The sequence below is a fragment of the Rhincodon typus genome, chromosome 22 (genome assembly GCF_021869965.1).
Source record: "Rhincodon typus isolate 14 chromosome 22, sRhiTyp1.1, whole genome shotgun sequence".
Classification (NCBI taxonomy): domain Eukaryota; kingdom Metazoa; phylum Chordata; class Chondrichthyes; order Orectolobiformes; family Rhincodontidae; genus Rhincodon; species Rhincodon typus.
In genome coordinates, this window is record NC_063353.1 from 16,237,323 (window position 1) to 16,251,743 (window position 14,421).

The 14,421-nt window shown below is 39.7% G+C and overlaps 1 protein-coding gene across 1 annotated transcript in view; it reads right to left on the reverse strand.

The window, feature by feature from the left end:
- Positions 1-12,573, reverse strand: part of LOC109921514 (mucin-2-like) — a 94,435-nt gene extending 81,862 nt beyond the window's left edge. The window contains exons 1-7 of the mRNA XM_048610582.1: positions 12,567-12,573; positions 11,919-12,147; positions 9,972-10,089; positions 8,605-8,683; positions 8,359-8,450; positions 4,889-5,081; positions 4,622-4,747 (exon numbers count right to left, since the gene is read on the reverse strand). Of these exons, the coding sequence (XP_048466539.1) occupies positions 4,622-4,747; positions 4,889-5,081; positions 8,359-8,450; positions 8,605-8,683; positions 9,972-10,089; positions 11,919-12,147; positions 12,567-12,573 (844 nt within the window). The remainder of the gene's footprint in view (positions 1-4,621; positions 4,748-4,888; positions 5,082-8,358; positions 8,451-8,604; positions 8,684-9,971; positions 10,090-11,918; positions 12,148-12,566) is intronic.
- Between the last annotated feature and the right edge of the window lie 1,848 nt (positions 12,574-14,421).

Consider the following 14,421-nt stretch of genomic DNA (forward strand, 5'->3'; position numbering starts at 1 on the left):
TTTCACAATCTATCTGCCACAACCAAAGGAAAATGGCTGCTAAATTAAGTTTAAACAAATCATTATCCCACTAGGCAAAAAAGTTCATTATTCTGAGTGAATCCTTTTCTGTCTAATGTTCTCCCAGAAACTCAGAATTCTCACATCTTTAAAATGACTCTTTGCATTATCCACGTGTTTAAAAAATGCCAAACGTCTATGCTATGACTAACACTGAAACAGTTCGTTCAGCTTAGAATCAGGTCTATGTAACAGATTGTTTGCTGTGACTTCTGTGATGATACTATGGCTTCATGAGGTGTATTTTGTCCTGGTGTTATTTAGCAAGGTGGAGACAGAGGAATCAAGGGTTCTGTGTCTTGCTAATAAAGCAAACAGCTTGTGAGGCCTTGGCGGTTTTTTTTGGAACAATAGAAGCAGCATGAACGGATGGGGTAAAGCTCTCACAGAACCAGGATTTTAGTTTTAGTTACAGTAGCTGTTGAGGTCGTGAAAGTTGCTACATTTCTCTCTCTTTTTGCTACAGCTAAAATCTTGAATTCTCTCTCTCTGCTGCTACAGACAATTTATTTTACTGAAGGCTGACGTTTCGGGTCTGGACCCTTCCTCGAAAATTTCTGAAGAAGGGTCCAGAACCGAAATGTCAGCTTTCCTGCTCCTCTGATGCTGCCTGGCCTGCTGTGTTCAGCCAGCTGTTCATCTTGTTATCCTATATATAAATATTGATGTTTTAAAAATTCATTCATGGGATAAGGGTGCTTTGACAAGGCTAGCATTTACTGTCCACCTCTGGTTGAGAAGGTGCTGATGACCTGACACCTTGAACAGCTACAGCCTGTGATGAGGAGGCCACACCCAGGATGTTCCAGAGCTTTGATCCAGCAATTATGAAGCAGCATGATATATTTCCCCATTAGAACCATGCATTACTTAGAGAAGTGTTAGCAGGTTCACATATTCCCATCTCCGTTTTGCTAAAATATTCCCATTTTGGATTCTTTCTGCATCTGTTTCTTCCCCTTTGGGTGCAGGTCAGCAAGTGGCTGCTGTCAGCATTGGTTAAGGAGGGTTTTGAAACATTAGCACAGGAATTTCACTGAAAATAATCTCAATACTTTCACCCACTGATTTTTCATCCATTGCATGGTTGAAGTTTCCCATTTCCAATTTGCATCTCCCTCGAAGTTCTGGGAACCTCAGCACAATAATGAGAATACAGTGCAAACCTGTACTGTGTCATGATAAAGTTTTCAATCACTGCGTTAACTTTGCTGTTTGGATTTTCCTTTAACCTTCTGCTTAAAATGAGGTAGGAAAAACACATTAAAAAAGAACTTTACTTCCACCATCCCCCAAACCCACCCCACCCTCAGTTATGTCAGACAAGAGTTCGAAGTGGCAGTGGGGGAACATTTAGGCAATAGCAAGGACAACACGTTACGGTTCAAACTTGTTCTGGACATGGAAAAAGATTGCCTGCAAAAGATGGCTTTGTATTGGGGGAAGGCAGATTTTATAAAATAGAGCAGGATCTAGTTACAATAGACTTCTAATTAAGTCAACCCACTTGGAAGGGCAAGGGTTAGTTAGGGATAGTCAGCATGGCTTTGTCAGAGGGAGGACATGCCTAATAAATTTGTTAGGATTTTTTTCAAAATGTGATCAAGTACGTGGATGAGGGAAGTTCAGATGATCTGGTCTTTATGGATTTCAGCAAAGCTTTTGACAAGATCCAACATGGGATACTGATTAAGATGATTAAAACACATAGAATTGATGGAAACTTGACGAGATGGATTAGGAGCTGGCTTAGTAATAGGACACAAAGGGTAGTGTGGAAGGCTGTTTGAGTGACTGAAGGCCAGTGTCCAGCGGTGTGCCATAAGGATCAGTACTGGAACCCTTATTGTTTATTGTATATATAAATGATATAGATGAAAATGTGGGGGAATGTTAAGCAATTTTACAGACAACACCAAAATTGGTAGAGTAGTTAATAGCAAAGAAAATGGTTGTAGATTGCAGGAAGATTTGGATGCGTTGATCAGATGAGCGCACCAGTGGCAGATGGTGTTTAACCCTGATAAGTGTGAAGTGATGCACTTTGGAGGAAGAAACAAGATGAGGGAGTATTTAATGAATGGCAGGACACTGGGTAGCTCAGAGAAACAGAGGGATCTTGGGCTAATTATTCACAGATCCCTGAGGTTGGTGGAGCATGTTAATAGGGTAGTTAAGAAGGCATATGGGGCATTTTCTTTCATCGTGGCATAGAGTATAAGAGCAAGGAGGTAACGTTGGTGTTGTACAGAACATTGTTCAGGTCACAGCTGGAGTACTGTGTGCAGTTCTGGTTACCTCACTACAAGAAGGATGTGATAGCATTACAGGGGGTACAAAGGGGGTTCACCAGGATGTTGCCTGGGACGGAGAAATTGAGCCACTGAGAGACTAGATAGGCTTGGATTGTTTTCTCTAGAGTGGAGAAGATGGAGGGGGGACATAACAGAGGTGTATAAGATTATGAGGGTTAAGGACAGAGTGAATACAGAGCGACTGTTCCCCTTGCTTGAGGGGTCAATCATGAGAGGGCATAGTTTTAGGGTAAGGGGCAGGAGATTCAGAGGCGATTTAGGAAAAAACATTTTCACTTAAGGGGTGGTGGGAATCTGGAATGCACTTCCTGGGAAGGTAGTTGAGGCTGGAAGCCTTATAACCTTTAAAAAATATTTGGATGAATACTTCAAATATCATAACCTTCAAGGATATGGGACAAATGCAGGAAATTGGGATTAGCACACTGTTACTGGTATCATAGAATCCCTACAGTGCAGAAACAGGCCACTTGGCCCAACAAGTCCACACCGCCCCTCTGAAGAGCATCCCTCACCCTTTCCCTATAATCCTACATTTCCCATGGTTAATCCACCTAATTTACACGCCCCTGGATGCTACAGGCAATTTAGCATGGCCAATCTACCTAACCCACACAGCTTTGGACTGTGGGAGGAAACCAGAGCACCCAGCAGAAACCCACGCAGACACAGGGAGAACGTGCAAACTCCACACAGTTAGTTGCCTGAGGGTGGGATTGAACCCTGGTCCCTGGCACTGTAAGGCAGCAATGCTAACTGCTAAGCCACCGTGCCACCCATGGTAGTTATGTCAGTGCAGACTCAATGGGCCAAAGGGCCTTTTTTGCGTTGTATGAATTTATGAATTTATGAGTACATTTTTTCAGTGTCTATCTTTCCCAGCAATTCTAAAAGCGTTGCAGGGCCAGAGGTCCAGGGATCTGGCAGGTTTCCCTGATGTTTACCTGTGTTACTGCTAGTTCCAGTGATCCCAAATTTTAGTGACCCTGAGGTCTGAAATGGAAGGACAGGGCTTTGTAGCAGTTAATCTTACATTCCATCATATAAAACAACTCAATAAGGATTGGCTTGGAAAACAGTTTGCAAATTACCTTTAATAATCACAGATAGCTGGAAGAAATCAGTAGTTAGTAATGCAGAAAGATAAGAACAACTATGCAGTTCAACCAAAGTATGACCTATCCATCATTTCCTGACAGATTGGCTGGTGTGCCAGACAGTTTTTGTCATTGTCAGGCAGCAGAGAGAGGCCTGTCTCTAACTTGGCAAAGAGCATTGTGCAAAGTGACTTCCTCGCTGAATTAGAGTCACCTCACGCATTTCTCCTGCTTGAAGTGGAGGTATGAGGACTGTTCTGTGAAAATACATGGTGGATATGGCCCTCTTTGCTACCCAACCCCTATCCAACCTCCGGTTCATTTCTCAGTAACGCAGCAGATCAAGGGCCACTGCAACATCTGCCCCGTATCTATGATTTGGCATGTCCCAGTTACCAAATCCCTTCAGCTCCTTGATGGATGCACCAGCTTACTCTTAGACATCCAAAAACAAATCTCAATACTTCCAGTAGGTTCAAAACAGGAGATATAAAGTCAAAAGCTCTTCCTCTAAAAGTTGAGTTAAATAGTGATTAGCACCAGGAGTTGACCAGGACATCAGGGCCCAGTAACCAAGGTCTGGGGCACTAGGAGATCTGCAAGAAGGTTAGGTTAGGTGTCAGGGATGGAATAGGACTGGGGACAAAAGCAACATTGAGGCCCATGATCTCAATCCCTGGCCCGGACTCACACAAATGTTCACTGAACCTGCTCCATCAATTTATGACGATTTGTGTCAGGTCAGCCATAATGTCGCTATTGGACCTCTCCTGGTGTTTTCAGTACAAACAAAAGTACAATTGAGACTGCCTTCCCAGCAGGTATGGGAGGCATACCAGAGGTTCCCAGTGGCACAGTTTGCACTATTCTCTCTGTTTGGCGCTGCATAACCCAATTTTGTGACATTTTCCCATTTTGTGATGCCTTCCCATTATAATCATGGGTTTCCATTTTATGTCTTGGTTTTGCACAAATAGTTTTCTATATCTCCATCATTAACTGCTTCTGCTGCTGTTTTGCCCTTTTACATTTCTTTTTCAATCAGAATAAATCCAGATTTCTTAAGTTAATACACAATGTCACAAGAATTGAGCAATATTTAAATAATGAATAATACAGGCAAAACAACAGGGCCATCAATGTAAATACCTTCTGGACAGACACAAGTATTCACACACTCATTGGACTGTTGTTGGGGATTCCGATCAGTGCATGTTGAAATACAGGAAGGGCCACACTCCTTGTATATCTGATTCCCTGGACAGGTGGGGAATGCTGAGGATAAAATGTTAAGTTTTATTATTTTGACTATTGAAATGTTACGATTCCAACACTTTAACTCATTAAATCAGGTTTAATTTGAGAGTAAAACTTGATCAACCTTTTATTTACATTTTATTGACAGAAACTACTTACCACACCGCGTCTTTGTCCTCCAGTTTTTCCAGTACTGGAAGAGAGCTTTATCACAATGCCGTGCAATTTCTGCAAAAGTTGCACATTGACACCATTTACAGCTGCAAACATCTGCCTGACAAAGCTTCCAGTATTGCCCAATCACTTTGTTGTCAAAGCACGACAGGAACAGAGATGAAATTGCCTGACACTGCTGAAAATAAACATTAATAACAAGAGAAATTAGATTGCTACTTACTTGCTAAACTCCAAACAAGATGTGCTCATATTTCTGTATCAGGTCCCAGGGCAGGGGTGTCAGGTGGAGATTAATATAATGATGTGAAGATGCTTCATTATGCATTTCTTTCGAGGACTCCTGTCTAAACAATTGGTTCATCTGGAGGGCTCAGAAGACACCAACCTGTTTATTTTTTTTGGACAGTCATGAAAAGGACAGCAGGACACTTTTTTCTCAATACTATCTTAGAAATCACATGGTTTGAGATAACTAAGCAGTCAAGCCTCAAGCCAGATTTACAAGACCCCAGCCTCGTGTTTATGTCTTGCCTCAGATAACGTTTGGAGTTCATTTGAGTGTAGCCTGCTGAAGGGCAGAAAATTTTTAGAAAAAAATCCTTTTCGAGGGTTCAGTGCCATAACTAAAACCTTGATCCAGCTGTACTCTTGAAAATCTGCTGAATGTGTCATTCCCCAACCTTATTCATAACAGTAACCAGAACTAAGTAAAGCTATCAATCATCCTTTAAGGGCCAAAGAACTGACATAACTTTACACAACTGACTGTAAAAAAAATCCAGGATTGCTGGTTTGTAACTTAGCAACTAGAAATACTTCCTGACAGTTTAGGGTTACTATGACCCAAATGAATTCAAATTCTCAAATATTGAAAGTGGGCACTGGGGTCTAAACAGCAATTTTCATAGTTTACACATTCTTTTACTTTGGCCTTTAAAATTACTTCATGTTCACATGCAAGTTCAAGATAAGGTCCCTTCCTTTTCTTTTAAGATATTGACCCTTTTGATGTTAATGGACAAAAATCCACAAAATGGATTGAAGTTCAGTTTTGTCTTCCAAGGAAAAAATTGGTTTGGAAGCAGATTGCAGGGAGCATGTGATAAGGGTTAAGAGTGTCAAAATTAAAAGCATGCTTTGGGCCCTCTTGTGGTGCAGTGATAATGTCCCTACCCCTGGACTGAGAGACCCAGATTCAAGTCCCATCTGCTTCAGAGATATCAAAGAATCCCTACAGTGTGGAAACAGGCCCTTTGGCCCAACAAATCCACACTGACCCTCAGAGCGTCCCATCCAGACCCATTCCCCTATAACCCACCTAATCTACACATCCCTGAACACTATGGGCAATTTAGCATGGCCAATCCACCTAGCCTGCACATCTTTGGACTGTGGGAGGAAACCAGAGCACCCAGAGGAAACCCATGCAGACACAGGGAGAATGTGCAAACTCCACACAGATAGTTGCCTGAGGGTGGAATTGAACCTGGGTCCCTGGCACTGTGAGGCAGCAGTGCTAACCACTGAGCCACCAGGGCGCCCTAGTTTGATATCTCTGAACAGGTTGATTGGGGAAGAACAATACATTAACTTTAATTTAAGATCCAGCACATTCAGGCCTGAGAGAGAATTTGTCTCGAGAGAGATAGGTTTCCACCTCTGGTTGACTTCTCTGAAGTGCAAAGATGTCAATTACTGCACTCAATGGAATAGTTTAGGTTAGATGGGCTTCAGATTGGTTTCACAGGTCGGCGCAACATCGAGGGCCGAAGGGCTTGTACTGCGCTGTAATGTTCTATGTTCTATGTTCTATGTTCTATGTTCAAGTGGCAATCAAAGCACCAGCAAATCACCCAGGAGTGTTTTAAACGTTTTTTTTTCACCTAGTCTGCAAACACAATTGTGTATCTGTATGCAAGATTATGAGGGAGTTTCCATAATAAAGTCATGTACCAGTCCAACCTTACAGAGCATCTCACACCTCAAAATAAATAAATCAGTTGGTTTTAAGCATTACCCCTGATGATATCCAGGAAAAGACCAAACAATGAGGTTCAAATAACTACATTCACAGCCATTTAAAAATGAGATATTTCATTGAACAAGCAGCTGGCATACTAAAGATGCCAGCATCTGAGCTTTAGACAGATCTGGAGGTGTTATCTTCAATACACACCAGCCAGGGGCTTGTGAATGATAGTAATGTCCTGCACCCTGCACAACACAGTACAGTAAGGAGGACTGAACCATCAGAATGTATGGGTGCAAAGCCTTTTTGAAGCAGGAGGAAGAGGATTAGGAATTTCACCAGAGCTCCAACATCATTGCACAATCCCATCCATGATACCCTCATGATGGTGGGTTTCACCTACATTTCACCAGTGGAGCCACAGAGTATTTGTCCACAATACCCATGGCTCAACTTTAAATCTGTTCATCCAATTATCATAGCGAAATTTCCATTTGCCAGACACAGGGAAAAAGTGGGCAAGATGGAAGAGTGACACATGTCATAACAGGGAATAGTCTAAGGACATACAAAACTTTATTTCCAACATGAGTTTTGTTTAGAAAAGAACAGAAACAGCCAAACTCACTGTGGATCAAATTCATTGGCTGTTTGGTCAGAAAACGCCTAGAATATCAAATCTGATGAAATGTTAAGGAAGCTTCAAAGGGATAGAGATAAAAGGGACTTACGCCCTTCAAACTGAACTGTAATCACCTGTATGTATCTCAGGTTATAAATGTAAGACTTCGTTAGAATGTAAGGGTTACTTATTGATCTCTATGTTCACTGTAAGCAAATTTTCCAGGTGAAATTTTGCTTGTGCACCTGTGTCAGCACAAGTCTCAGAGATGCTTTGGGAGTCATAAGGTATAAAGATATAATCTCTAAAGCTAAAGATGTGACTGTCAGATTAAAGGTTTAGCGATAATAAGAGTGTGAGTGAAGGTTTGTAGCTCGGGTGCTGGTTGTAGATGTTGGTGTGTTCATCGAGCTGGGAGGTTTGATATCAGATGTTTTGTCCCCTTGCTAGGTGACATCCTGAGTGCTGTGGAGCCTCCTGTGAAGCACTGTTGTCTTGTGCCAGTTCGAATTTATATATGGTCTGGTTTTTGCTGTTTCCGCTTGTTGCCTGATCCAGCTGTGCGTTGTAATGGCCGGCATTTCGGGTCTAATTCATTGCGTTTGTTGATGGAGTCCGTGGATGATCCATTGAATGAGACCCGATATTCTGACCATTAGAACACACAGCCAGAACAGGCACCTACCAGAAGCAATAAAAACCAGACCTTATATAAATTCGAAACGGCACAGGTCAACAGCGCTTCACAGGAGGGTCCACAGCACTGAGGATGTCACCTAGTAAGGGAACGAAACCTCTGCTATCAAACCTCCCAGTTTAGCTATAATTACTTCTAAAAGATATGTCTGATTGTAAACTTACAGAACTCGCTTCACATGATTCACTTGATTGGGGGTTACTATGACAAGTGTGGCCCAAAACATCTAGTTTGTTTGTATTTAGAAAATTCGAATCTGTAAAAAGAAAGTATAAGAATTGAACTTATTGAATGATATTAACCGGAATGAGAAAGCACATGTGAGCAATTGTCTGATAACGATACTGAGCAACTAAAACATTCAAAACCTAACCAGGAAAATAACCATATGTTCTTTGTATTTGTATTACCATAATTGCTGCTGCTGTTTTTGTCAAAGTTCCCACAAAGGCCACACAATTGTCCTTGATATTTATCATCGATAGTTACCTACAAATAAAAATTAATTACAAAGTGTTAGGCATGTATTTAAAAAACCATTGCATGACAGTTCCAATTCATACAAAGAATACGCAAGAAATTATTGGTTTCTATCTCTACCATACTTAAATCTATTAAACCAACAATCTCCAAAGATGGTCATGTAGTAGCAATGTTATTGAGTGATTAATCCAGAGGCCAGTACTAATACTCAGAGTTCAATTCCCAATACAGCAGCTGGGAGCATTTAGATTCAATTAGTTGATAATTGTGTAATAAAATTCCAATTTCATTACTGTTCATCGTGAAACTACTGAATTGTCATAAAATCACGTGTGGTTAACCAATAGCATTCAGGAGAAGATAGCCTAGATCTGGCCTGCACGGGACTTCACACACACAGCAATGTGGTTGATTTTTAACTGCCATCTGAAATGGCCTGACAAGGTATTCAAGGGCAATTGGGAATTAAACAACCCCGCCATTCCAAGAATGAATATAACGGTACATGTCATCAGATGACTGACAATGGAAAACATCATGCTGACAAAGCGCTGAAATTTTCAGGTGAGCTGAAGGAAATTTAGACTCCATTTGTACATGTCTTAGAATACTTGATATTGATCCTCAGCACACACAATGAAAGAGTTTTCTACTCTCCAGATCCAAGGAATTGCTCAAACTAAGGAACATTTCTATAAAAATATCATCTGATCAAATACCATTGTTTTGAAACATGAAGCTTCTTCCTGTTCCAGATGTTCAGCTTGGATAAATACTACATGATACATGTCTTTTATAAATCCACAATAAGCTACCAGCATATAACCAGGCAACAAAAGTTTGAATGACAGTGGAACAGATTGGAACCTTTGCTCTTGTCATTACAGCATTATCCAAATCATTTATCAACCCTCAAATGTATTAATCGCTGCATGAATATATATGAGGAAGACTATTTAAATCTATTTAGTTCTTCTTTCCTTGGTAACTTACAGACTCCCAGAATGATGCAGACTATTGTTGGCAATTTTAGAGATTTTGCCTTTGCCTCACTTCTAAATATTTATTCAAGATAATTGTTATTTCAGGAAACAATTATTGACTAATAGCAAATAAAACACTGAAAAACAGACATGTATGAACATATTTGCAGATGTATATGTTTCTCCAAAGAATAAAAATTATACTCTGTTTAAGAACGCCGGACTTATAAATGTGCCATATCTATTTACTCTGGTGGGTATAGATGTGTAAAACTATAAATGAATAGAACTATGGGATAAAGCTGACTTACCCATAATGCATCTTCATTATTCCAGTTCACAGATATAGTATGCTTTCTGTTTGAAAGTTGTGTGTAAATTCCTCTTTTATAGATGCCAATTACCTTGTCATGATATGGTAGATGTATTCTGTAAAACAAAGTAATTTGCAAATGAAGCTGTTATTCTAAGCTAAAGTGAGAAATTATTAAAATCTCAACTTGTACAAAGAATAAATATCTCAAGATTCAACTTTAGATGACCAAGAATGTTTTCAAATTAGGTTGTGTATATGAAATTTGCAGCAAGATGTTGGCTCATTACATCCACTCAAAGCACTATTAATCCTTCACATGAATTGTAGCAACATCCCATCAATCTATACTTCATCAGCAAAGTGATGGAAGGCATAGTTGATAGGACTATGAAGAGAAACATGCACAGGAATAACCTGCTCACTGATACTTAGTTTGGATTTTGTCAGAGCCATTTGTCACCTGATCTCATTTCAGCCTTGGTCTAAACATGGGAAAGGGGGCAACATATCTAGCGCTGAGGGGGAAATGACCACTCTCAAAATCAAGGCAGTATTTGACCAAGCATCAAGGAGTCCAGAAAAATTGATTTAAATACAGTTCAGAGAAATACTCTCTACTAATTGGAGTCAAAGCAGCAGAAAGATGGTTGGGGTTATTGGAGCTAATTATCCTTTTCCCAGGAGATAACTGCAGGAGTTCCTTAGGGTTGTGTCGGATAAAACACCATCTTCGGTTGCTTCATCAGTGACCTTCCCTCCAACATAATAGCAACAGCACAGATGTTGTTGATGAATGCACAATGTTCAGCACCATTCATGACTTCTCAGGTACCAAACAAGTCCATGTCAATTTGCAGCTAGACCTGACCAACATCAGGTTAAGCTGATATGCAGCATGTAATATTTGCATCACACAATTGAAAGGCCAAAGAGAAATGAGTGGAGGGGAATTTATAGTTTGCACCCAAGCAAACTTCTTTCAGCATTGGTCAGAAGCAGAGCTCCTGTCTGCAGTGGCGGTTTGCTGTGAAGAAACTGTGTTGTAAGTAATAATTACACCAAGATACTCTTTAGTACTTCAAAATTCAGTGATTTGTGATATAAGGAATATTCCACAAGATGCAGTAATTTTATTGCATAAATGTAGGCCTTGTTCGTTGGGTAAATGGTATGTACCATGACTCTATGTTGAACATTCCATTTAAATTAAGAGGTATAAATATCACTTTGCTAAAATAGGTGCAGCACATGGCACAACAATTGTGAATTTAAGCAATATTTCTTTATATTCAGTGATTTATATTGGTTTGCAGGACTTCAGTGAGGAATGTACAGTGCTGCATGCGTACAGTACAATATTTCAATTTACCTATTGGATTTTTTGTGCAAAAATTTTTCAAAGGAACCTAACTCTGTCTTTAAGATTGATTTGTATGGTAACCCATTAAAATTGCAATTTTGAGAAATGGAACCATAATGTTAAATGAGAACTATCTGTATTATGGCTACAAGAGGTCAAAGCCTGGGAATTCTGCAGTAAGTTACTCCCTGGGGTGTTGTCAAAGGTACACACCAATAACTGAGAAATGCTCCTTTAGCAGCAACTTCCAAACCCACAACCTATAGCACCTTGAAGGATAAGGTCTATAAATGCAGGAGAACATCCTGCAAGCACCCTACAATCCTGATGTTGAACTACATTCCCCTTCCTTCACTGTTACTAAAACAAAATCCTGAAGTTCCTTCTCTAACAGCCCTGTGAATGCACCTACAACATAACATTTTAGGGAGAATGCCAAGGTTATGACAGCTTTAAACAAAGAAAATCTGTTCCTAAGGGCCAATAGCATCAGGGATCAAAGATTTAAGATTTTGAGTTTGGGATATACAATATGATTCAGTTACATTCAGTAATTTAAGAGGAGATACAGAAAAAACTTACACTGCATCTTGAACTGAAATTGTCCCATTCACCACCAGAATTTTGACCCCTTCTATCTGGATGAATACATGTTCCAGATTACCATCTGACCCTCGACGGATCTGGATGTTGAAATCCTCTGCACCATTTTTGCAGTGGTGACTCAGAATGTAGTTGCAGGTTGATGTAAAATGATAAAACTTGTCATCAAAAGTCCTGAACGCTCCATTTCCCCATGTGCTGCAAAACCCTGAAAGAAAACAGTTGAGATTCCATTAAACGATGATAGAAGGAAATGGCCTGACCTATGGTCACAATAACCTAACCATGTGCACTCAAATTCAGATATTCTTCTTGATCTGTTATTTTCTCTTTAAGGAATCCCAGTATCCCAACTCTTCACAATAGCAACATGTTGTTTGGTGAGAAAAGCTACTATGTGCCTTGAATAACAGTCACACTGCAGCAAATGAGACACCTCCAACAAATTGCCCATAATCTTCATATTTAGTAGCCAAATCAATGGGTAAAAGATACTGGGAAAACAGAAGAGGAGAAATTTATCTCAGGTGGTAATGCAAGACAGGCAGCATTATTTCAGACACCTGTTAATGACTGCAAAGAAACTGAACATTAGACGTAGAGTATATCAGGTATCTGGCCCCATACTGCCCATTGTCCCATCATTTAAGATAAATTTCTCTCCCAGACAATTGACCAAAATGAGAAAACAGATAATAGTTGCTGATATAAATTGGGATAATATATTTTGCAGTCCTCACACAAAAGTGTGGATGAACAGAGAAACATGTGATTTAAATAATAATCAGTGATCAGATTGATGTATTTAGAACAATAAAAGGACTCAATTGAGAAGTACTAAAGAGAAATAATTTTGTCTGATGAAGAAATCCAGAATATGGAGGAGCAGTTTTAAAAATTAGAGCTAGTCCATTCAGGAGTGAAATTAGGAAGATGAGCAGTCTTGAGGGGTAACTGTTCTTCTTGTTTTCTAATGTGCCTCTTTCAATCTCATTAAATGTGAGAGTAAGGTAGACAGAGCCATAAAAAGACCATTGGCATTTTGGATTAGAATGGAATTTTGATTAGATGCTGAACAAACTAATCAGCCTCCTTTCTATGGTTCTAAATGTGGCTTGAAGGGAAAATTGAAAGTTTGTGGTGCACTGGGAGTATTTCCCTGACAATTCAGCAATTTGCCCATGATTGATGCTGCTTCAGTAAATCTAGGCTTGTTCGATACTTAACATGGTTGCCCAGAGCAGAAAACTTATATTTCTCAACATCAGCATCATCTTCCTGGTAGACATTTTCTAAAAAATAATTTTTAAATTTCATATTTCTCCATAAGAACATAAATATATACTTACCACGGTTTCGACCTAGTATTGTTTCCTCCAAAGATATGGGAACACGTTTCTCAGATGAGCTATCCAAACCTGGTTCAGAAGAAAATATTTCAATTAAATTTGATTCAGATATACAAATAATATGGGTACTTTCCATTGTGTTTTGTCACTTGCGCTGTTATTTCAGGAGAGGAGCCATGGAAACAATAGAGGAGGAACATATAAAGCTTTAGTCATTCTGTTAATCCATTCATCCCTACATACAATCTAATCCTGTCTGGAATGAAGAACGAAACTGGCCCCAGATTTCATCTATTCCAGTAATATCGAAATTCACACCAGCATCAGCACTGACCTTGCCAATGGGAAATCATACCTGAATTTCTAGAAGAGGACATTTGCCTAGGTAAAAATAAAAACCGGTATGCAGTAATAGCAAATGCAACACCACCCAAACAGGGAATAGAGTGATAATAGATGTATGCTATTGTCATGGAATACTATTCTCAGACCTTTGCCCTCTTCCATTATTATGCAGAACAGTGGTGTGCAAGTTGTGAGGTGATGTTATTTCTACAAGTTCATCCTTTGAAACAATATTGCGATGTAGTTTGTCAAGTGTAATACAGGTCTCATTGTGAAAATTGGCAAGAGAATTCGCTTTGTTGACAAAACCAATTGCTCACCAGTCCCATCGGTATAAACACATTCCTGTGAAATACCTATATAACATATATAATTAACATCTTCACTTCATAAAACCCAACATGATTTTTAGCTGATTACTGAACAAGTCCGAAAAGTTTGGGCTTGTCTATTTCAATGTAGCAATGTCGAAATTGTCAGAGTAGAAATGTCCCTTCTCCAGAGGTGGTGACAAAAGTAAATAATTGAGCATGTTCACCCTGGAGAAACATTTGCCCCTTTACAGCTACCTCACTAATTAAGTTCTAAGTGAGAAGGTCCATGCACAACTTTCTCAACCTGACACCAAATAAGTGGCCATTTAAAGACCTCAACTTGTCAATTAATACCATGCCTTTCCAGTGTGTGCAAAGGATGGTAAACTGGAAATGAGAGCAACCTGCCTGCCAAGGTGGGCAAGACCTCAATTTTCCCCAATTTGGAGGCAATCAAAGTTATAGATGGGGTGC